The 22,907-nt window shown below is 40.7% G+C and overlaps 2 protein-coding genes across 2 annotated transcripts; both read right to left on the reverse strand.

Annotated features, from left to right (window-relative positions):
- Positions 1-5,676: 5,676 nt before the first annotated feature.
- Positions 5,677-14,036, reverse strand: si:ch211-266g18.9 (transforming growth factor-beta receptor-associated protein 1). The gene is made up of 11 exons (XM_056394496.1): positions 12,481-14,036; positions 12,093-12,287; positions 11,781-11,935; positions 10,716-10,798; positions 10,250-10,597; positions 10,082-10,139; positions 9,856-9,999; positions 9,531-9,665; positions 9,300-9,444; positions 8,800-9,221; positions 5,677-8,687 (listed from the first exon to the last, which is right to left on the reverse strand). The coding sequence occupies exons 1-11, from the start codon at positions 13,166-13,168 to the stop codon at positions 8,553-8,555; spliced, it is 2,508 nt and encodes an 835-aa protein (XP_056250471.1). The 5' UTR covers positions 13,169-14,036; the 3' UTR covers positions 5,677-8,552.
- A 134-nt stretch (positions 14,037-14,170) lies between these two features.
- On the reverse strand, positions 14,171-20,928 carry fhl5 (four and a half LIM domains 5). Its single transcript, XM_056394497.1, has 6 exons — positions 20,776-20,928; positions 17,221-17,432; positions 16,774-16,948; positions 15,441-15,610; positions 15,087-15,273; positions 14,171-14,913 (listed from the first exon to the last, which is right to left on the reverse strand). The coding sequence occupies exons 2-6, from the start codon at positions 17,380-17,382 to the stop codon at positions 14,762-14,764; spliced, it is 846 nt and encodes a 281-aa protein (XP_056250472.1). The 5' UTR covers positions 17,383-17,432; positions 20,776-20,928; the 3' UTR covers positions 14,171-14,761.
- Positions 20,929-22,907: the final 1,979 nt, after the last annotated feature.

A 22,907-nucleotide genomic window follows, 5' to 3' on the forward strand; every position in this document is an offset into this window, starting at 1 on the left:
CTGGGAGGTATTTTTCAGCCTTTTCAAACCAACAACCATCACAAATAATTAATCACTATATTTATGATGCAGCTGAAGCTTTTCATTGAGTGTGGAGCATTTCTTTTTTTATTATTCACGATTTGGATGAAAAAAGTGCAACAGTCAAAAGCAACAAAATGATTTGGACACAATCATCCTGCTGTAGGGAAAAGGGAATAGTAGGGAATTTTAGATGACAGAACGCAGACAAATAAAGCTATTTATAACAGCTCAGTATTGTATTTGGTGTCATTATGCATAAAGAGAAAGACTCGAAAGATTTTAAAATATCTGAAGCACTTTTTGCCTCAGGATTGGAGCAAATGTACTTCCCCAGGTTTTTATGGGTTTTAAGAACATGCTTATTCTGGTTTACTCATACATATAATAGTGGCTGTTGCTATGGTTTTGTTGCTTCATTAAGCAACATGTTAAGCATACACAATGTTATGTTATAGAGCTCTGAGTTGGTTTTGGTGTTTAGACAATGGAAAGCGAGGGAGCTTTATTTAGGACGCTGTGATTCACCGTGCTGTCACCACAATGACGACTGCTCTTTGGTTTATTGTTGTATCTGGACCCACAGGGTTTGAGCATGTGCTGAAAACTGACTGAACGTATCAGTCAGCAAATGATGCATCATACTGTAGATAGCATGGGTCCGACCAAGCAGAGGTGGAAGTACTATTCATTATCTTCTATTATCTTCTACTCAAGACCAATAGAACACTGTAAAATATTCCATTAAAAGTTAAAGTCCTGAATTATTATCTGCAAAGTGTACATAAAGTTTGAAAAAATAAAAGTAAATGTTCTAATGTTTCTCTTGACTGATAATAAAAAATATATGCCATTGTTAAATTGTTAGCACTGATGCATCAGTGTGCATGTTGCAACCAACTTGATGTGGGTCTGGCCTCGTCCGGAGGAGTTCAGGTCGGAGGACTCGTTGGAGGATGATTAATGGGGCAGAAAACAAGAAAAATTAAATCCTGCTGTACAAGTTTATATTCATCTTTTGGACTTTTCTTGGATCTTTGCTTTTTTGTGAAATATCGGACAATTTTATATCTTTGAGCGTCAACCTGTTATTTAAATGAAACCATCTGGTAAATCTAGACAGGACACTTCTATTTTCTAACAATTCTTGACATCTGATATGTAACAAAAGGATTCAACCAGACTAGTGGTTCCCAACCTTTTCCAACACATGGCCCACTTGAAAATCTCAAAAATGTTGGAGACCCACTGCCATAACAATACAAGGGCCAAATTATGCATTCTCACTTTTTATTTTAATGAGAACAATTAAACATTCATGAACTGAAAGCTGGGGAAGCTCAGTTTTTTATATTTACTTGATATTAATTCTTCCTGTTGCTAACCATTTTGATACTCCAGTTTTTGTCATGGATTAAATCTTTTACACAATCTCAATCACAGTCAGACTGTGATAGCAAAGAAGTATACAATGTGGTGCGGCTGGCGACAACATAAAAGTTCATATCATTGGCAGTGACAGGACTTAATTTAGTTTAGTTTTTAACCAATCATTTCATTTAAAATTTTTTAAAACATTATCTAAAATTATATCTTTATTTTTTTTATTATTATAAGTACATCTTTTCACCAAAATTGTACTGTTTGCAAATGATTTGTCAGCCCGCTTTGCAATACTTACGCAGCCCACCAGTGGGCCCCGGCTCACAGGTCGGGAGCAGTTGTCAGAAACAAAAACAATTAGGAATCCCTGGTTTAATTTTTGCTGTTTAACAGTTGTTTTTTATAAGGTCATCAAATGTTTAAGTAGAATTTTAGTTTAATTTTTATTAGACTTTGTGCTTCTTCCTCTGAAGCCACAAAAGGCTTTACACAAGTTTTTCACATATGCAGTAGTCCTGCCCAAGACCTGTAAAGACTTTGATGTGTAAAACCGGCATGCTTCCTCTTTAAGTATAGTCTTTAAGTAAATGCACTCACATAGGTTACTGTCCACAACTGACACCAAGTTAACAGATACAGTGAGTAGAAGCGAATGTCACATAAATCCATTTAATTAACACAAATAGTGTACACTTTGGTTAGAGACCATCTTGTACTCTTTTGGACGTGTTCTTTGCATTTTTTTTTTTTAGATGCAAAGTGATGCTCAGGATCTCCTGAAATACCCTCAAGTATGGGTATGTGTTGGTGCATGAAGCCACAAAATGCAGAGATGTCGTGCAGCTTCACGTCAGCTGAGAATCGTTCCATTCTGCTGCGCTCCAGGGTAGTTAGGGTTCATGAAAGACTTAATGAAAGCCTTGAAACATCCTTCATTCAATGCTTCCAGAGATGTTCGATCTGTAGAAATAGAATTGTAATTCTATGCTAAAAAACAATATACCTCTAATTTGTGAGCTCTGATTCAAGCTTTGATTGCTATATATAAGTTTATGATAGTTCATGGGACTCTTTCTGCTCTAAAATAGAGATTACTTAACATTTCTGCTGCAATTTCTTCAGCTCGATGATTGAATGAGGCCTTGTGGGGTTAGTATTGGATTTCATGTCACCCCCTGGGCCTTTATTGTGTGGGTTACAGTAAGTTCAGACCTAGATAGCAGAGGGAGGGCGTTTTAAACTCCAGTGGTTGATATCAGGGGACATTTTTAACTCCCTGGCCTATCTGTTGTGGTGAAGGGTGTGTTCATCTGTGGGGAGGACTGGCGCTAAATGTCTAATTATGCGTGATCCTATGTTCTCAACTTTCCCAGGGTATACTAACAGTAACTTAATGCAGCACATGCTCTATAATCAGTGATCTCAAACACCACACGAGGCACAGTCTCACAGATAGAGCTCAGAAACTAGGAACTAGGAACCCTGCGGCGCAAAACACACGTCCCTTCTGTTGTCAGAGCTTTAATTATGTTCGTTTCACACGAGACAGACCATGAAGCCATTTTTGTGGGACTATATTCATCACCTGCAGCTTGCTGAATACACCTCTTTGAATATCGGCAATAGGATGCTCTGAATAAAAGATGTATTTGGCTTACTTGAAGATAAGAGTTGATGATATATGTGTTTAGTAGTGAAGTTAATTCATAATGACAGGTGTGATCTAATTTGTAAACCTGACCATAATATAGATAATAAAATACACGAATAATGAATCAGTTAGACTGCCAGATTGCACTTCCAACTTTTGGACTACTGAGCTGAACTGAAACTCTGTTTCTGTTCCCAGAAACCCAAATGGTCCAGGGATGAAAGCTGCCAGACCTGGAAATGAGACACAAGCCTCCAGATTAAAAGAAAAAAACAGGTGGACGACCACAACTAGACCCCTTGGGCCGAGCACTTAACTCTCCACCTGAAATTCACATTTAGAAAAGAGTGCTGTAAACACATGAAGCTGCCAAAAACCTTACACTTTACACTTTCCAAAAAATGAGCCCTCATTCTTCATCCAAAATTGAGTCATTAGTCGTCTACAGTACAGATCATTACGTTAATGCCTCTTAAGTTATTTAGGAATACATCTATTTATGGTCGACTTTGGGTCGGAGAAAGAAGTGAAGTTTCTGTGTTTGATGTTTCTGTGAGCTTTATGGCAAGTTCATTGAAAAATAGAATCTTTGAGAGTTACCTAAGAGTTTGCTTGAAAATTGCTGTGGTGTGAAGGAAGGCTGAACATAGTGTTTCACTTTTTTTTCAATTTTAACCTGCCTCCACACTCCCAGCCGTCTGTTTCACTTTTTAAAATAGCAAGAACCCCTCATTTTACACATAAGGGAATATGGTTTAATGTGGAAACTGATATATAAACAAAGCTTTACAGCAGCTACGATTTATATTTTTTAAAATAACAATGTATCAAATGACAGTGGGTATGAGAGGCGTCACTCGTAGTCATTAACCTACAGAGAATTATCATCTGATCTCTTGCTCCCCTCAGCTTTATAGAGCTTTATGGCGAGTTCCAGCTTGTTGCTTAGCAACTTCACAGTTTTAGTTCACTCTAACTTCTCTAATAGCATCATTTCAGCTGAAATGCTGCAAAAACCAATTGTACATCTGACCAGCACCAAACAGCAGACAAGCACAGTTAGAAACTAGCTGGACAACCAGAAGACAGTGAATATTGGACTTATATTTATCAGTTGGCCAGAAATACATCTTCAAATGCAAGATAATGTTGCTCCATATAATAATAATAATATAATGTGTGAATAAGTAACTGTTTCTAATGTTGGTTCTCCAGTAGTAGCAAACATTTGCACCAGTTGGTTCACCAAGTTGGTTCACCAACAACAACTTAAAAGGTGATGACATGTCAGCGTTGTTCCGCTGCTCTGAAGTGGCGACAAAGTGGCTCTTGCATGTTAAAGTGTCCTGGCTGCAGTTTGATTAACTGCAGAAGTGTGAGCGACTGTGTGAGTTCAAATCAGACCTGGACAGACATGCATGTACAACCTTTCACATATGATGTAAACTGTAAACAGACATGTCATGGCACACAACCATCTTTTTGATGTAATTTTTCTTTCTTTTTTTTTTTCACATAATAAGGGACTGCTGTATTAAAATGTAAGAATGGGGAAGGAAAAAACAACCTGTCTCTGTTCCCCTCAAAAAGTCAGACTATATAACCATCAGTCAAAATAATACCCTCCCTTTTCTGACCACCTTCTCCCCCAAAATAATTTTCATACAATCTCTGAACACTTCACCCATATTTGTAATAATATAATTTACTTCTTGGGTAAACTAATTATCTTGAGGCAAATAAATTATATTTTGAGAGTAATGATATTTATTCTAAAAGGGCAGGTACATATTATATCCAGTCAAACAAACTGTTTTGAGCACTGAAAGAGACAAACAGTGAACAATATTGTCCCTGGAGACATGGTGTGACTCTCTGCACCATACAGTAGCTATGATGTATATAACCCATGCTTCCATGGAGCAGGGCAGGGTGGGTGTCTGTGGTCTCTGTCTCTGCCCTCTGTGTCTCCAGTGGGCCACCCTACACATTTCTCCCAGTGGCATTCTGCCAAACCCCAAGGTATCAAGTCATGAAAATGAGAACGTTGCCTTAGGAGTTAAAAAAAGATATGTTTTGATCATCCTCTTTGGCTATTTATTCCCATACTTGTTCTGCTACATCTACAGAATTAGTATTGCTGGAGAGAGTGGGAATTAAAGTTCAATCGTTTAGGTTTTCTGCTACCTTACCATTATTGCTACCATGAAGGGTTGCAAATTAAGATTCTCCTTGTCTTTCGCCAACCACTGAAAGACTGAAAAATGCGTCATAAGGGACATGATACAGTAATTTGTGGCTTTGACTATAAATATGATGCACGATGCACAGAGAAGCATTGTGTATTCATTTTTCCCATGGGCTTTATTTAGAGAGGTACCTGCTGCGGTTTTCATAATCCTGAGGCAGCATTTTCTTCATGGTCTATTTTTGAGCTGATGCCAAAGAGTGGAAATGAAATCTATCATAACTTAATGATATTTTTTTTTAAAAATTGACTTAAAGGTACTAAATATTAAGACCACATATTTTCAACCTTGTGCTTTGCCAACATTGTCTTCCTTGAGCTATATAACTGCAAAATCAACCCTTAAATATCTTTTTATCCTCTTCTGATTCTATTAAAACTCAATATGTAGAAAAGCACTGAGTTGGTAACCCTCTCCGTAAAGCAATAACCCTGAGCTTGTACATTTGATGAGTGTGACAAAAATACAGAAATGACTATGAAGCTGATTTATTACACCACATAAGGGAACATTTCATTACTTTCTATATGTAAAATGGGATCTCACTGTACAAATATATATTCATTTTGCTTGACAAAATGTTTTTACATGCAAAAAAAGTTCTTCACAGTGACCTTACTTAAAGTCATTCGGACCCCAGAGAGGTCTAACTCCCTTTTAGACCTCTTATAATCAAACAACTATAAAACTCACAGACATAGAGTAAATAAAAAGTAATTGTATTAAACCATGTATAGTTGTCTTTGAGACCCTAAATAGAGGCAAAATGTATCATTTTCTGTAGAAGACTTCTGTTCTGAAAATCTGTTCAAAATCACAGTCGATCAATACTCGTGTCGTGAAGTACAAAAGGTAAAGTACATTTTTTGAGCTGTTCAAGGGGGACCCCAAAACAGAAGATTTCAAAAACATACTGTAAAGGCAAAAAGGCCCTTTGCATCTCACAACCCAACCGTGTCCTTCACACTCCATATAAAACTATGTTAACATGTAAACAATTACATCCTACCCTCCAGACAGTCGGCATTTTTTCCTTTAAATTTAGAAAAGCACAAGAAGAAAATGTTCTTGTTTTCTCCTCCTAGTACTGACTCTGTGGCGGCATGGATATTTATAATGGGAGACCAAAGTCTGGATGCCCACCATACTTTCCTTTATAACTGTTGATTTTTGCATCCATTCCATTCCCCTCATGTGTAAAATGACCATCTGGCCAGCACCCCATAGCACCCCGGGGCACCTTGCAGTGATCCAGAGTCCAGGCCTACTCAGGCACTTAACTCCAGATTACAAGGGAGAAGCATCTTGATGCATCAGAAGAGAAAGGTTTTTAAAAAATCCTTTAAATGCACTAAATTGTTTAGGTATTTAGGTAGAAGAAAGTATATTTGCACTTGTGTCTGCTTATTTTTACCTTTGGGTTACTTATGGCTGTTGGTCAACATCAAAGATGAGAAAAACGTTTTTGAGGCGCAGCATAACCTCAAGTGTTCAAAACAACATTAATGTTCCCTGAGGATGTCCGAGAGAGGGAAGGAGTGGACATAATCCTGTGGTCAATGGTCATCAGGCACGGCCCAAAGCTCAGCCAATCACACAGCAGCAGCCCTCGCAGCCAGTCCATATAAACTGTGAGAGGTTCCCTTCATATCTTAAATCAAGTAAAAGAAAATGAGGTGATGCTGTTTTTCTTTGCAGTGATACTTTTCAGCTGTTTATCCAGCAGTGCTTACAATGACTGAACAGTATAGTGAAATGAAATGCCTACATTATCAAAATTACAAGGAGCTGATATGGAGGAGTGGACGTGGCAATTTTCCTGCAACCACATAAAAGAAAAAAAAGCTAGGAAGAAAGCTTTCTTGAGGTTTTCTGACCTATGATTCAGTCTATTTATAGGAATCAGAGGTAAAATGTATGCACTCAAAGTGATAAATACCAAGTCAATTGTAGCTTTCTTTTAAACCTTAATCCTAGTTACACTCCCCAAAGGCTTCATAACACCCACACTGTGAAACATTCAATGAACACAACTCTCCATTGCCTTATAGACACTCAGTGAGAATGATGGGAAACTCCCACAAACGCCTCATTAGGAAGAAAAAATCTTGGCAAGGGCATCACAAAGAGATAATCCCATCCAACATGCTCATAATTCACTATTTATCTACATTGCAATTAGTCACTCCCCCCAGGCCAAAAACTCACAAGCAATCCAGCCAAGTCACTGTTCCAGCCCCCTTAGGCGTCTCCTTAACTTGTGTCCCAAAATGCATCAGGATAAAGAAGCACTTGCAGTTATGGTTAGCCTTAATGACTAAATTCTGACAGAAAAAGACAAATATATCTTGAGTCCGGTGTCATCCGATTTAATGATATGTGTTTAAGTTTATTCGCAAGATTTCCATACTGTACATGCGGACACGCTGGAGTTTGTGTGTTATTATTTTCAACACATGTCTGTGATGTTCCCTAATGATATAGGGATGATGTTGGTTAAAATTGCCTCTGATTTCATATTCCATGCAAAGCACAGACATGTCATTTAGTTGCTTGTAAAATTAGTTTATAACAGAAATGACCCAAAACTCTGCACTTCCTCGACCTTTTTGCTTTTCAGTTTTAAACCTATAATTGTGGGTTTTTTTGTTTGTTTTGTTTTGTTTTTATTTTTTGGTCATAAATGTAAATTAATGTACAGATGGAATAAGAAAAGTCTCTCACGTGCAGCATGTTGACTTTCTATTTCCAGCTGTATGCAGACAAATATACACAGTCAGTGGAAACCATGATGGTGGGGATGCATATATACAGCAGTGGAGGATGGTCAAATTCCCTCTGGTCATCAGGGTGACCACGGGTGGTTTCCATGTGAAACACCACTGTCTGATCAGTGAATATATATCCCTGAGTGTCCTCCACAATTCACTTTATAGCTATTGCTGTCTACAGTGTCTCTAGGAAATAGCTCAGACACGCCGCCCTGAAAAAGTGCACTGCATGCTCTTTTGCATTTTGAAACCAGTTATTTACACAATGTATTTTCTTTTTCTAATTAGGGAACGTGTCTGGTCCAAGGTCCATGAATTGAATCCTTGTCAAGAGTTTTCCTAGATGACACAGTCTAATCTAGATAAATTATCAGGTAGGAAGCAGACACTTATCCGACTAGAAATGAACGTGATTGTCAAGTGTGAAGAGACACACATATGTGCATGAACAGGCCACAGGCTGGTTTATCAGTGTCTTTACGACTCAGCGCAGGTGGTGTGCATCACCTCGCCATGCAGGGTACAGGCAAACTGTGGCTCTGCAAGGTCTCTTTGACAAACCTTACACTTCTGCTCCTTGTCCAGTCCGACCTTTGTTTTTGAGGCCTGCATCTGTGAAGGAGAGAGTAAAAGGGCAACAGGGTTCGGAAAAAAAAACAAACGAAACAGGAATACACACGATGTTCACTGGAGTACAAAATGTGAAATATGTTATTAAACTCACCCAAGTGACCTTGTGCCTCATGAGCTCCGCCTGAGCCAGCGCCTTTTGCAGCATCGCCATCCGTCTCTGGTGGAAGGTCTCCCTGACGGATCCAACTAAGAACTGAGATACTAGTTGAACAGACCAGGAGTCAGGCAGGAGCTGGATGACCTTCTCAGCTGCAAAGACCTGAGGGTTGTTGTTGAGCAGATCCACCGCAGTGTTGGTAAAATCCTCAGAGCCCAGGTAGATTTGGAGCAGGGTGAGCAGTAAGGCCTGCCTGAACTGAGTGTCCCGGCCCTGGGCAGCCCTGCAGCAGTAGGCCTCTGCAGCCTGGAGGTCTTGCTCCTGGTGAACAAGCACCTGCAGAGCCTGGGAGTGTTCCCCCGTCTTCCCGAGGAGAATGGCTTTCTCTGTGTGCAGGGTTGTTGACTTGACTCTCTCTGCAATGAGAAAAAAACAAGATACTAAGTGTAATTTGTTGATGATTCTATTTATGTTCTTATAAGGCATCCACACACCGTATACAGTGGAGACGTCATAGAATTTGGATTCCCATAGCAGCTGTTGAAGCTTCCCTCTGGTCGGCCTCAAATCTGTTTCCTCTTCTTCTTGCAGAGTCTGAGTAACATATGCCAAAGCCAGACGGTTGTGATGTCTCTCCTCCTGAGGGCAGATTTTTACCAATCATGTCTCAGTGTATTTAATAAAGGAGTCAGGCTATTAGATTAGGTTGCTGCTGCTGTGCCTACCTCACTGCTCAAATCTTGGATTAAGAACTCAAGATACAAAACCAGCGCCAGTGGGTACTTCTCCAAGCAAACAAGGACATCTTGTGTCTCCAGTCGATCATCTGGTGGACGCTTGGTGAAAATCTGCACACCTATCTTTTTCAAATAAAGGAAAACTTGTTGTTGGTGATTTAATAACCAATAATTGCCCCATAATCAAAGCAATTGAGTTAATGTGGTGGAGTGGGTCGCACTTTGCAGTGTGTTTATATCTGAAACACATAATTGTATTGTGCAACTCTGCCCTCTGCAGTCAGGTTGAGAGCATGAAAAATGAAAAAAGCACCTCTTGGTTTCTTTGCAGAGTCCAGTCTGCAAATGTCCACACAGCATCTCTGTCTTCCAGCTGACTCAGAGTCCACACTATATGGCCATATACATCTGGGCAAGAAGGGTCTTTGTTGGGGCCCTCTGCAATCTTCACCCAAGTCTGGAAGGACGTAACAGGTTATAGCATGAAACATTTCCACATGTAGGTAATGTGAAAGTATGGAGTTTTTGGGGAATGATACCTTTATTGCATCAGTTTGCTTCCCATGACTTTGATACAGGGAACCTAAAGCAAAAAATCTGAAAGATCAAGAAGCAGCAAATGGTCCGTTAGAAATTGTCTCGTAAATTATCATGATCTATAAGTGGGGTCACAAATCATGTATGTGACAAACAATCTTTATTTTCACCTGCTGTGTTTCTCCAGAACAGGAACACAATGATCCAGGCTGCATTCGTTGGTAAATGTCACAAGCTGCTGCAGATTTTCACTGTCTCCCAGTTCTGCGTACAGCCACAGGAGGGCGCAGTCCACCTCCGTAGCACACTTCAGGTCCTGCTCCGTCCCTCTGACTGCTCTGAGGAAATCTCCCAGGAAGGCCAGGTAATGATGAAATGTGTCTCTTTCCTCTTGCCAGAGCACCTGGAGATCCCTGCCCTTGTTCACTCGGTCAAGCCGGGACTGAAAGTCCTCGCTGAGACACGACTGCATGTCTGGGTAGAGGCGGATGATTTCTCTGGGGTCCAACTCACCTTTACTGTTCAAGGGAGAAATGAGTATTGATTTATGTCAGACAAAATTCACATATGGCACAATTTGCTGTAATTTATATTTCATTTTTTTTAATTTTGAGTGTTAGGGGGTTTTACTCTCACATGAATAGATCTCTGGCCTCGGAAAAACCCTCCTGGTAAAAATGAACAAATCCAGCCAAGCAAGCGATGGCCTTCTGCAGCTCCTGACAGTAAAAAAATAAATAAATACTCAGGCATACATGACATAGAACAATATTTAATGCACCAATATGTGAGCTGAGGCAGAGGAATGTATGACTACCCTTAAATCTCAAGGGCAATATTTTACACTTCAAAAAGCACAAAACACAAAAAAAATGACTAATGGCTCATCAGCATATTAATTCTAACATGTTCACCTCTAAACTGTAACCTGAGATATGGCACAGATTAGACTAAATCTCAGGCACCATCTGCTGTCCTCAATTGCATTCATCCAACTGGAATACACCTAGAGTAGCAGTTCACATTAATGTAGCCTGGACATCCTGCTGCAATCTGTTCTACAGTGATGGAATATTAAAGTCAAACGCTTCAATACAATGTCAGCTGGGGCTCTAATGCATACATGTTATCTACACATTAGTGCTGAGTATTATCTACCTATCTATATTATGAAATTATGAAGCAAACCGCTACACAGCAGGAAATGGTCATCAGCTACAGTGTTTACTGCTGATTCGCAAATGTTAGCATGCTAGCATTTGCTAATTAGCAGTAAACATGATGAACTGAGATAGTGACCCTGGTTAACATTATGCCCTTTTAACATCAGTATGTTAGCATTGTTATAGTGACTGTGTTGACATGCTAAAGTGACCATGCTACACTCTTCGCTAGTCATGTTTCCTCTGTTTTCTTTTTTTTCTTTTTCTTTTCAAAAGATTTAGGAAAAAAACATTTTATAAGGTAAAACATCTGTCTGAAAAGTCTGGTATAGACCAGATATACAGTATATTTACTGTGGCAGGTTGTGTTTTTACATGATTAAATTAAAGAAAGGAGAAATAAAAGCAACTGGCGATGTAGTTATTCCCTAAAAGTTCTTTTTGTAACCTTTGAGAAGAAGAACATCTTTGTTAAGAGACGGATTTCAAAGCAGGGACATGTTTGCGCCATGCTGTATGTTTACAATTTTCATTTCACCTTGTATGAGTCAAGTGGACAACTGCTTTGAACTCCATCCAGCAGCAGTAATGCCTCCTCGACCCTCTCTTGTCCTACAAGTGCCTGGATCTGCTCTTTGAATGGCACCAGACTCAGGCTGAAAATGTCTCTCTCTGTGAACACTAACACGCCATCTGAGGGGAGATTTGTTTTTTGGTTTCACTGTGTAAGGAACAGTAGGTGCAAGAATGATTGAATGAATAACTGCAAACAGACTTTTTAAAACAAAAGCGCAGTTTGGCAGGCTCTGTATCTACAATCTGCAAGGATTAGGTGGTGAGGCTGGTTTACCTGATGTGGAGAGCAGACCCTTTGCTCCATGGAGACTCACAGTCTGTTTGCGCTGCTGATCTATCATGCTGTAAACAGACAACACTTGAGGCTGCAGGGTGAGGACGTAAGGGAAACATACTTCGGCTGCCAGCACCTCCAGAGGCCACTGCAGGGGAGGGCGCTGGCAAATCCCTGTCTTCATCACAAACATGCCTGAGGGATGAGGATGGAGAAGTGATATCTTGGCAAAACAAATATCCTCTGGCTAGATGAATATATGGAGGAGTGATATGAGATTATTAACTGTATAGCTGCTTTGGAAAGGAAGCATATATGACACATGGAGATGTCTGTGCTCAACAGCATGTAGAACAACATGTACCATAAACATTTTGGCAGCTCTTACCCAAAGATTCAGGCCCATTCAGGAGGAATTCCCCTGGTCCCGCTGAGGTAACAATAACACGCTGCCTGTTGCGACTGTGGGGGAAAAGCTCCTCTGTGTTCCCAGTCTTGACATCACAGAGGAGATACCTGTCGCAGGTAGCTACACACAGACTGGTGCCATCTACTGCCAAGGCCACAGGATCCTGAAGCAGAGGGACTTCCTTCACAACCTCCCACCTGTCCACTCCCACCACGTGGACCCGGATCACCTTCCTGCGGCTGGAGGAAGTCACCATCTCCACATATTCTGCCTGAGCTGTGAGCGATGAGTCGCACACTTCAAACAAAGACACATGCTGGATTTTCTTCAAAGCAGGAACAGGTTCTAAGGAGAACATGTTGAGGGCAGTAACGCTCCGGTCCCAGAGGACCAGCAGATGGTTGAAAAGTGGGACTACCCTCAGTTGGGCAACTGGGTTGCTTGAGCCTAGTTTCCTTGCCCTACCTTCTCTGGTTTTGCTTTGTCCTGGACTCAGATCTCCATTTGTGCTGCTTGGTAGGATGAGGTGCTGGACTGTTGCATATTTGGTCCCCATATACACATTTCGATCGTAGCACTCAAGGCATTCAATGCTGAATTTGTCCTTTTCTTTTGGGGCTTCTTGCCTTTCATAGACATGGGTTTGTGTGAATGCTTTAAAAGCCATTGCAGAAATGTATTAATGTTTTACTCTGGTTGTGCAACTCGCATCAAGTGTTACTCAAGTAATAGCTCACCAGCAAGCAGAGAAGTTCCTCAGAAGTAACACTTTTCACTGTGAAAAGTCTTTACAGAAGGTATCTGCCTAAATCAAAGCCACAGCTCTACTTCAGTGAAATATGTAAAATAAGATGTCCCTACCTCTCTGCTGCTCCCCCTTACTCTTTGATTCCTCCACAGCTTTATGAAGTGTAAAGTAGTTCCACCTCCCCATGTGACTACATCCTGACAGGAAATCTATGTCAGCACTTTACGCCACTCATCCTGCCATGTGAGGACACTTACACAACTCATCCAGCTGCCTCACCAAGAAAACCAACTTTTACAAGTATCAAAACATTAGGTATGGCAGAGAAGACGGATATTTTGAGGTGCCCACAGTTACGGTCACTTGTATTCTTGGCTTGTGCAAGAATACAAGTGGTGGCTTTGGTCAGTGGATAATGGACAAGTAGAAGAGCAAGTGATCTGCTGATCAAACCTTATATGGTCGCTCTCAGTTTTTTTACAATGGGCAATGAGCTGGGTGCTATGAGGTCAAGAGGCAACAGAAACACAGCAGACGTTTGTTTTATAGCGATGGTTGTTAAAAGGGTGACTGACGGGACAATATGGTCATAAAAACGATCTGGATTTTAAACCTACCATCACAGCTATATTTGTTGTTCTGAACTTTGTGTCTTCTGTCCTTCTGTAATAGGAATTTCATATAAAGAGACATATGCACTCTCGTCCTCTGGATGGCATAATTTGAGTAAATAAAACATTAGGAACAGCAGGCACTAAAATGATATCCATCTCTGTGTGATGTATACAGAGTGGTGTTTATTGGAAGTATGAGGGAAGCATAAATCACGCATATTTTTCCTCAGTGTGAATAATGTTTCCATCAAACAAATATGCACTTACTATAGAGAAATAGAAATAACATGTAAAATGAAAGTCAGACCAGGGCTACAACTAACCTTTATTTTCATTAACAATCTGCTTATTATTTTCTAAATTAATCTTAGTTTCCATAAAATGTCAGAAAATATTTTATTTTTTTTCCTAAAGTTACATCCACAGATTGCTTGTTGTATTTGATCAACAGTCAAAAACCAAAAAGATTTTTTTTTTTTGTTAAATCGTATTTCCCGATAAGCTGAAACCAAGTTTTTAGAGTTTTTGCATCAAAAACAACTAATGAATTATAAAAGTAGAATTAATTTTCTGTCAATTCACTAATCCACTACTTGACAAGTCACCCTCAGCTGTAATATGTCAAAAGTAAGAAGTAGTAAGAAGTATGCGAGGAAAATAGAAACAAAGCAACATTCATCAACAACGGCACATATGGCGCCCTAATTTTAAATATACATGTGTGGCAGAATTAGAGGACTAATGGTCATTTATAACAGCAAAACAAGCGTTTGACATTCAGCGTTTGTTTATGCATCAGACATGCTAAGAAGAAATATTCACGGGTCTACAGTATCTGTATCAGAATATGAAACCTCTGTTGTTATTTGGATTAAGCTGTGACCTCTTATTGGAAAGATCACTTCTCCCTGCCGCAGTCGGTGCACAAGATGTTGTCACGCTGGGTGAGGAAGCCACGTCCCACCAGCGACACGGCGCACTGCACGCAGGTGAAACACTCGCTGTGCCACTGGCGCTCCTCGAACGAGATGTACTTGGCCCCTGCCAGACCTGCACACATCAAACATAGGTATTAACATAATGTGCAGGTTAATGCAAGATCTTCACCTTGTTTGTCTGACAGTTCTTACACAAATGCAAATAAAGGCATTAAATATGAGCGGGACAGATGCACGAGCGGTGTCTGAGTGAATGAAAACATGAGCACACAAGCAGTGACTCACTGGTGATGGGCTTGGTGCAGCCCACACACTTCTTTGCATACAGGTTGCTGAAGCATTCGAGGCAATAGGGGTAGTTCTCCCTGGAGGTGAAGCGCTGACCTGACAGCTGCTTTCTACAGCCGATGCATAGGAAGCAATCGCGGTGCCAGGGCTTGTCTTGATAGGTCACTCCACCTGTTGTGATGGCCTAAAGGTAACACACAGACACACACCGAGAGACACATAATGACATTCTTCTCAATATGCATCCCTTTACTACACAGTCACAGCCTGAGTCATGTTAAAACACCATGGTCAGGGGGATTGATTGCAGCAGACAACACACCCAGAGAGAACAGTCAGCTGTAACACTACCTTCTTACAAGCACAGCACTGGTAGGCAAACTGCTTCTCGAAGCAGGGCACACAGAAGTAGCCGGTGTCTTTGGGGATGAAGGACTTGGTTCCTATTGGCTGCTGGCAGCGGTGGCACAGGAAGCAGGTCTCATGCCAGCTGTTCCCCTTGTATTCCATTTTGCGGGAACCTGGCACAGGGGACGAGAGCAGCTTAGTCAGCATATGGTACCTCCATGACAGAAACACACTGTGGCCCAAAATAGTCCTGCTTTATCTGTAGGGAGGGGACGATGCTGTCTTAATAATCTTGGAAAGCCTTTTGGGAGTGAAGGAAACTGCATTCTAGTGTATTATATGAGCTTTATAGTTTTCATTTTTACATCCATGCACATATCACAATAGATAAGCGTTAATTATTACAACAATCTCACCAGAAAATCCATTGACTGGCTGTGAACTTTCAATTGTGTCACATGATCCCTGTTTGCAGAAGCCTAGTTATCACGATATTGCAGATGTTCAAATTTCTATTCCTCTGAGTATTTATTTTCATCCATCTTTACTTAAAAGTTGAGACTGAAAGTTTGCTCTTGGTTTTAGAAAGTGGATTTGTCAAAACAATCGAACCACACGGTTTGTTTAGAAGCTGTTCTGGAGCTTTCAATCATATCACCAACAGCAGACGGAGTTTGCCCATTTGTGGACGTTCAAAATCATCTTCTATCTTCAATCTCTATTTCATTCAATCTCCAGGCCAGCATGGACGAGAAGGTCTTTAAAATGTTCAGAAAAATGCAAATGTGATACTCCATGTCAACTGGACAAACTCCATCTGCTGAGAAAGACTGTGTGATATGATTGAAAGCTCCAGAGCAACTACTAAATGGACCATGACGACAGATTATTTTGTTTTAAAACAAACTTGATTTTCTTTCATTTCTGGTATCATCACCATTATCATCACTGGCTGGACAATAAACCACATTATTGTACTACTGATAATATGGATTGAACGGTTCATACTTTAATTAAAGGAATAATTTGACATTTTTCTGAAGTTTGTTTCTTTCCGTCCTTCTTCTTTCTCTCTCTCTCTCTCCTACAGAACTGATCTTCCTCAGTTTGCTCAGATAGGCTCCATGGAGCTGGTGACGCCCAGGTTTCCATTTCCGAAAGTTTGGTAAATCAGTCTTGATTTGGAGACAGCGGCAGAGTGAATGACTGAAAGCTCCGGGACAGCTACTAAATGGACCTTGTGGTGAGATAGTTTTGCATTCAACATTTCAAAGGTCAAGAATGAACTTGCAATCTCAATTTAATGAGATCAAAATAAAAGTGACAGCTTGTGTACCTGGCATGACGGTTTTCTTGCAGGTGGTACACTTGGAGGAGTAATCATGGGCGTAGCATTCAGTGCACAATAACAAATCATCCTTGGCGGCAAAGGCCTTCTCCACCAGAGAGAGGCTGCACTTGGCACACTTGAAGCACTGCTCGTGCCAATGGCGATCCTTATAGGACAAATCCTGTATAATATTTAACACATTATTTATTGCACTTGTTGTTATTCTGCAAGGTGAAGAAATAAATGGTTAGAAATAATTATGTTGGAATAACAACAGTAGCAATGATACGTTGGTGTTTTATATGGTCAACATTAGTCAAAATGTGATCATAATATCAAATAAATATATCAAATGTTTCTCACCTTCAGATCAGAAACATTACATACATTCTTATCTTAGACATTGGTGATATCAGAGCCATTTCCATTAGGGCAACACTGATGCTTCCTTACCTTGCAATTACAACCAATTGGTGAAGAGCATCCCTCACAGCAGTTAGCAAACAGGTTCTCATAGCACTTAGTGCAGTACTGCGTGTCCTCTTTCATTATGTACTTCTTCCCCAGCAGGGAGTCTTTGCAGTAATGGCAGTCGAAACGCTCACTGGTGGACATTGTTATTTGCTTTTCTTAGCTGCAGGTCAAAGAGAGCAGGAGGAGCAAAACTGGACAATAAAGAAGAAAATGGAGAGATGGAAAATGCGCTTTAATAGTCCAGCCAATTTCTTACCCTTCTCATCAACCAAGTAAAGAGAACAAGCAATTTTTTTCTCTTCTTTCAAAAGAATCTGTAAAAAAAAAAAAAAAAAAAAAGAAGCAGTGTTGTATTAAGTGTTGTATCGGCTGTAATGGGTCGAGGATGAGGCTGAAGCTGGGGGCTGCAGAGAGAGAGCGGTCCAGGCACAGCGATAGGGCAGGGATGAAAGGGGGTGAGGCAGGATTAGGGGGTATCCACTGGGGGGGATCTTCTATAAATACTGGCCCTCTTATTAGCGATAATCTCTGGGGAGAATGGACATGCTCCACTACATCCTTCTGCACCTTTTAAGGGAGATGATGGTGCACAGAACACTAAGCCTTTGAACTGATTTAATCATTGTTGCTTCATCTCAAAAATGCGGAAAAAACGATGATGCATATGCAGTTTGATGACTAGAAGATAAATTATTGTTGGGCAACATGAGAGTCTTCAGTGCAACTAATGCCAAGGCCAAACAATTTGATCAATTTCACACACACACACACACACACACACACACACACACACACACACACACACACACACACACACACACACTCAGTAAAAGATTAGATTTAAGCTTAAAAGGTGCAAAATCACACATTTTCACACATTGTATCTTTGGATATAGCAAACACAGTTGACCATTTGGATGCTGTGACGTGTCTGGACACACTTGTGGCCTTTGTCAGTGCCTGCTACACACACAAGCAGTTGCAGATGGCTTATGAGAGGTAGGTGCCAGCAGCTTTGTGGTTGCCAGGTACTGAACTATATTGCCAGGACCTCTCAGTGGCTATTGAGAGTGCCTTGGCAGCACTTCAGAAGGGGAAAGCTGCAGGCCTGTGGATGTTCAATCCATCCATGGCAAAATAAAGGAGGAGCAGAAATGACAGCTTAATGGTGACCATCTTGTTGATAGCAATACTCTTGTAACCTCATTAAAAACCCACTCTTAGTGCAATGCTGTGGAAAAAAAGCTCCCTAGCTATGGTGCCCTGCCCATATCATTAGTACACAATAGATAATTCAAGTGCTTCATGTTTCTCTGAATGTTTGTTTGACTCCATCAGCCACTCTAAGTAAAAGCAAACTTGTAGGTGTCCAAAATGCATCCCTGAAAAAGAGCAGAGCCTCATTTTTCCACCTGGATGCTAATCCAAATTCTTCTGCATCTTTGACTGACAGTCGACTAATTACATTTGAATCTTGGAACATGTGCTCATATCGTTTTTCCAAAAGGATCAGGGGGCGGACATCTTTGTAAAAATAGCCTGGGAAGACCACCAGCCCAGCCCACAGGCTTAATCCCTCGTATACACACACAGGAAGGTCAGTGACAGGGATGAGGCTGAGAGGAATGCAACTCTGTCTGGATGAACTCTCTTCCCCTCTGTCTTCTCTCTACATTTGTTTCAGTACCACCCCTTCTAAAACAATGTATCTAGAATTACTCTCTAGTAACAAATATATATGGTGCAAAGCATTTTTGGATCAACAGATGATGTTGGAACACGGTTCCTCAGTGTATGTAGGTGGTACCTACAGACCTCCAGGGAATAATGGAAGGCTATGTTATTTTTGACCTACAAGATGTATGTTATGTAAGCCTTTCAGCACAAAATAACCATATCATACCAGGAACTCGGGTGCAGGAAAGGTTCTAGATTTGAAGCCATGCCATCCTTCAGGTTCCTCTTATTTCTAAGTAGGTGGATCCACCGGATTACACTGAGTTATCTGCTTGCCCTGGATTAAATTGCCACTGTATTGTACCCTTGCTCCCTGCTGTTGTCCAGATCAGTGGCTGCAAATCACAAAGCAGTGTGGTGCAGACCCTAAATAAAGCCAGAACCAACTGTAGTACAAATATAGTCATTGCCTCTCAAAGGTCTCTAATCTTTGTTGCATTACTGCACAGTATGTCTGTCATCATGTGACATCAAGCCAGGGGTGGAGGTGACCCATATTCACCAGCAAACAAAAACTCTCATCTCATAGATTGAGCTGGCATAATATGGAAATCATGAAAAATGAATTGCATGTCAACAGTTAGCGCTATTTACTAATTATTAAAGCAGAGATTATTGTATAGTGTTCATATTGTCAGTATTAACCTGTTTTTCATGCATGCGTGTTTGTAACTTTATTATAACCCCTCTGATTTGTATCGGATAGATAACAGGTGCTGGTCTTTGTCTCTTGGATTATTAACATCTACACCAGACAGTGCCAACGCTGCAGAGCAAAAAGCTTGCTGATCTTGCATATTCCTTTTGCCTGCTTAATCCTCTGAAGTCAACTAGTGAGCAGCTGCCAACAGATTTCGTATGCGGCCTGTCTAGCCCCAATAAATAGGCCTTTATTTGACCTGGACTCGGGTGTCCTCTTATCTTAATGTATTCAGGCTTTACAATAAGGTGTCAGTGGCTGCCCCCCCCACCCCCTTAATCAAATGATCTCAGAGAAGAAGAGAAGCTTTTACTTTGGTGGCTCCTTTGAGGTGGCGACTTGTTGTAGACTGAGACGGATCAACACGACACAGTTGCATTTCTCTGAAGCACAAAAGCCTCTCCGCACCGGAGTTGACAGCCGGTTGGCATGGTGATGACAGCATAAGTGGGATCCATTAGGTTGAGAGGAGGGGCGGCTCTAGTAGTTAATGAGAGGACTCACACAAACCTGGCCCTTTGAGCAGGTCTCTGCTGTCTTCAGCGACATGCAGAGCTCGCTTTCAACGCTGCGTTTTCATCTGAACAGGATAGCCACATAGGGGGTTGCTGGGGGGCGAGGAGATACAATCTACTAAGTCTACAATCTCCCAAAACCTTACACCCCTTCAGGGAGGCCTTGGGTAATGCCTCTACAAACTCTGCCCCCACCCTCCCCCCAGTTCTCACCAAAGTGAGTCATGGTATGCGTGGGTGACAAGACCTGTCGCAGAGCCAGACATATGATCTCCACTGCTAAAGAGGAGAGAAAGTTGTCTACTCCAAGGAATGCACAACCCATTAAAATGTTCTTCTCTTCGATCCGTTGCCTCCTAGCCCACAGATTTCGTAGAGTTTGGATTAAGTGTGTAGGTGAACCTGCTAATTATCTTCAGGTGCCAGCAGCAGCAAGTCAGAGCACAAAACATACTTAAACATATGCCCTAAATAAGAACTTTACACCTAGAATTTGTAAGATGTGTTTGATAAGTCAGATAATGATCAATTATTCAAAGCAAAGATCACATTGAAAAGAAAAACACTGAAATGCTAACCTACCTGTGACAGGAAAAGTTAAAATCTTTAGAAAACTTCATACAGCTGCAGAGCCCAGAAAGAAGACTGCCTTTTTTCTCCAGCTCTCAAGTACACTGTCCAGGAATATTAACTTCTGCCTCAGTGCCTTGTGCTGAGACACTTTCCATTACACCAGTTCTGCAGCACAAATAAACAGGCTTCAGTTTACTGAAAATGCTCCAGATTCTTAGCTGTTTCAAAAAGCATGGGAATCTAACACGATGATAATGATTGTCTACTAGGATTCTAAATTTTTTAAATGACAGCAAAATGGTAAAATGTTTGTTACGGGCAATTTTGTCACAATTTCTCTTATGAGAATCTGCTTTATGTCAAACCTATACACAGTATATAAAGATTGATGTCACTCATAAGTTTCACCATGACCACACCACAGAGTGGGCTGCCCCTCTGTTGCCACCTTAGCAGTGTCTGACTCCGCCTAACTCCTGGCTAATTCAAAAATGGGCAAAGAGGCGGAGCTGTGTGGAGCCAAGACTTAGATACATGCCAGTTTGTGGCAAGTACATGCTCACCCACCTGTTTTAAACCTTAATAAAATATAAATGGGTGAGTAATATAAAAATTCACATACAGAAATTAGCTTTAAGGCCAAAGCCATTTCTTGTACCAGGCTGTAAACACGTTTTTTCTGCTGATATGATATGATATTAACTAGCCTAGCAGTTTCCCCTGTTTCCTGTCTTTGAGCTAGGTTTAGATGAATACTGCTGCCGGCTCTAGCTACATATTTACTGCATGAGAATAGTACGGTCTTCTCCTGTTACTCTTGGCAAGAAAGTGAAAAAGCACATTTCCCAAAATGTCAGATTATTCCTTGAAGAACAAGAGATGAAATCTATTGAGTAATATTCTGTAATGTATTTTAACCAAGCCAATGCGAAATCCACAGCTCAGGACAGTGACCTCTTCTGTGGAACTGTCTTGAGTCCTGCAAACTGGAGGGACAACCCGCCACCCTCCACCACCTGAACTTTCACATTAATCCGTGACTGACATCAATGGATTATTTGTGCCACTGATCCTGGCAACACAAACACTTATCACACACTTTGACCTGCGGCGTTGAGCGGAGGCAGTTGACAAAGATGTGTCATCTCTGCATGGTGGAGGAGATGACTTCAAATACCAGAGTGCTAGCTAGGATATGGGGTAACTAACAACAGCCGGAGGATCGAGGCGTAACCACCACAACACACTCTCTTCGCTCTCATCAATCACTTATCAAGGCTTTTGGATTGCTATTTATACCTCCGCCTGCATTACATGGCACTGTAGAACAGTGTGGGCATCAACTGTGGAAATTAAGTTTGACATAGATACAAGAACACTGTATTAGGTGGCATCGTGTACGATGTGTCAAGACCAACAAACTTTGTCTAACCTGAAGAACTCAAACTTTCAATGAAATGCTGTAAAGGAATGGTTTGACTATTGTCTCTTTTTTTGCCAAGTTACATGAGAAGATCAATACAACTTTCACATTTGTACAGTAAATGTGTAGCTACAGCAGGTGCAGATCTAGAGAAAAATTCATGGGGTGGCAAGAGGATGGCAGAAGTATGTATGCTGATTTATTCATAAACGATCACATATATCTGTATTTGATTGGAAAAGTCCCCAAATCAAGATTTAAGATTTCTAACTCAAAATATTTTTGTGGCACGAGAAAAACATTGAAAAGACAAAAAAGCTGACTTGCCCTACCACAAAATACTGTACTTTGCACTATCAGACCAATAGGGGCCACAAAATCTATGAAAAGACAGCTGCAATAATTACGCTAAACAACAAGCCAGTCTTGTTTGTATTGTTATGCAATTGCAGAAATAATGAATTATTTCCATTCAGCTCTCAATTATAAGCCCAACTTGAGTGCAATAATCACATGATGAAGTGTGGTCGTGCTAAACACAGCAAATGGTGCTTTGATGAAGAATCTTCTGCCTCATCTTTATCTAACATAACCATCCTTAGGTCATTGACAGGTTCAAAAGTCATAAGTTTAGCAAATAAGTTATAAATACAAATATTTAAGTACAGTACTCAAGAAAATGTAATTGCGTCACTTATACTTTTGCATTTATACTTTT

The sequence above is a fragment of the Seriola aureovittata genome, chromosome 13, assembly GCF_021018895.1.
Source record: "Seriola aureovittata isolate HTS-2021-v1 ecotype China chromosome 13, ASM2101889v1, whole genome shotgun sequence".
NCBI classification, from domain to species: Eukaryota; Metazoa; Chordata; class Actinopteri; order Carangiformes; family Carangidae; genus Seriola; species Seriola aureovittata.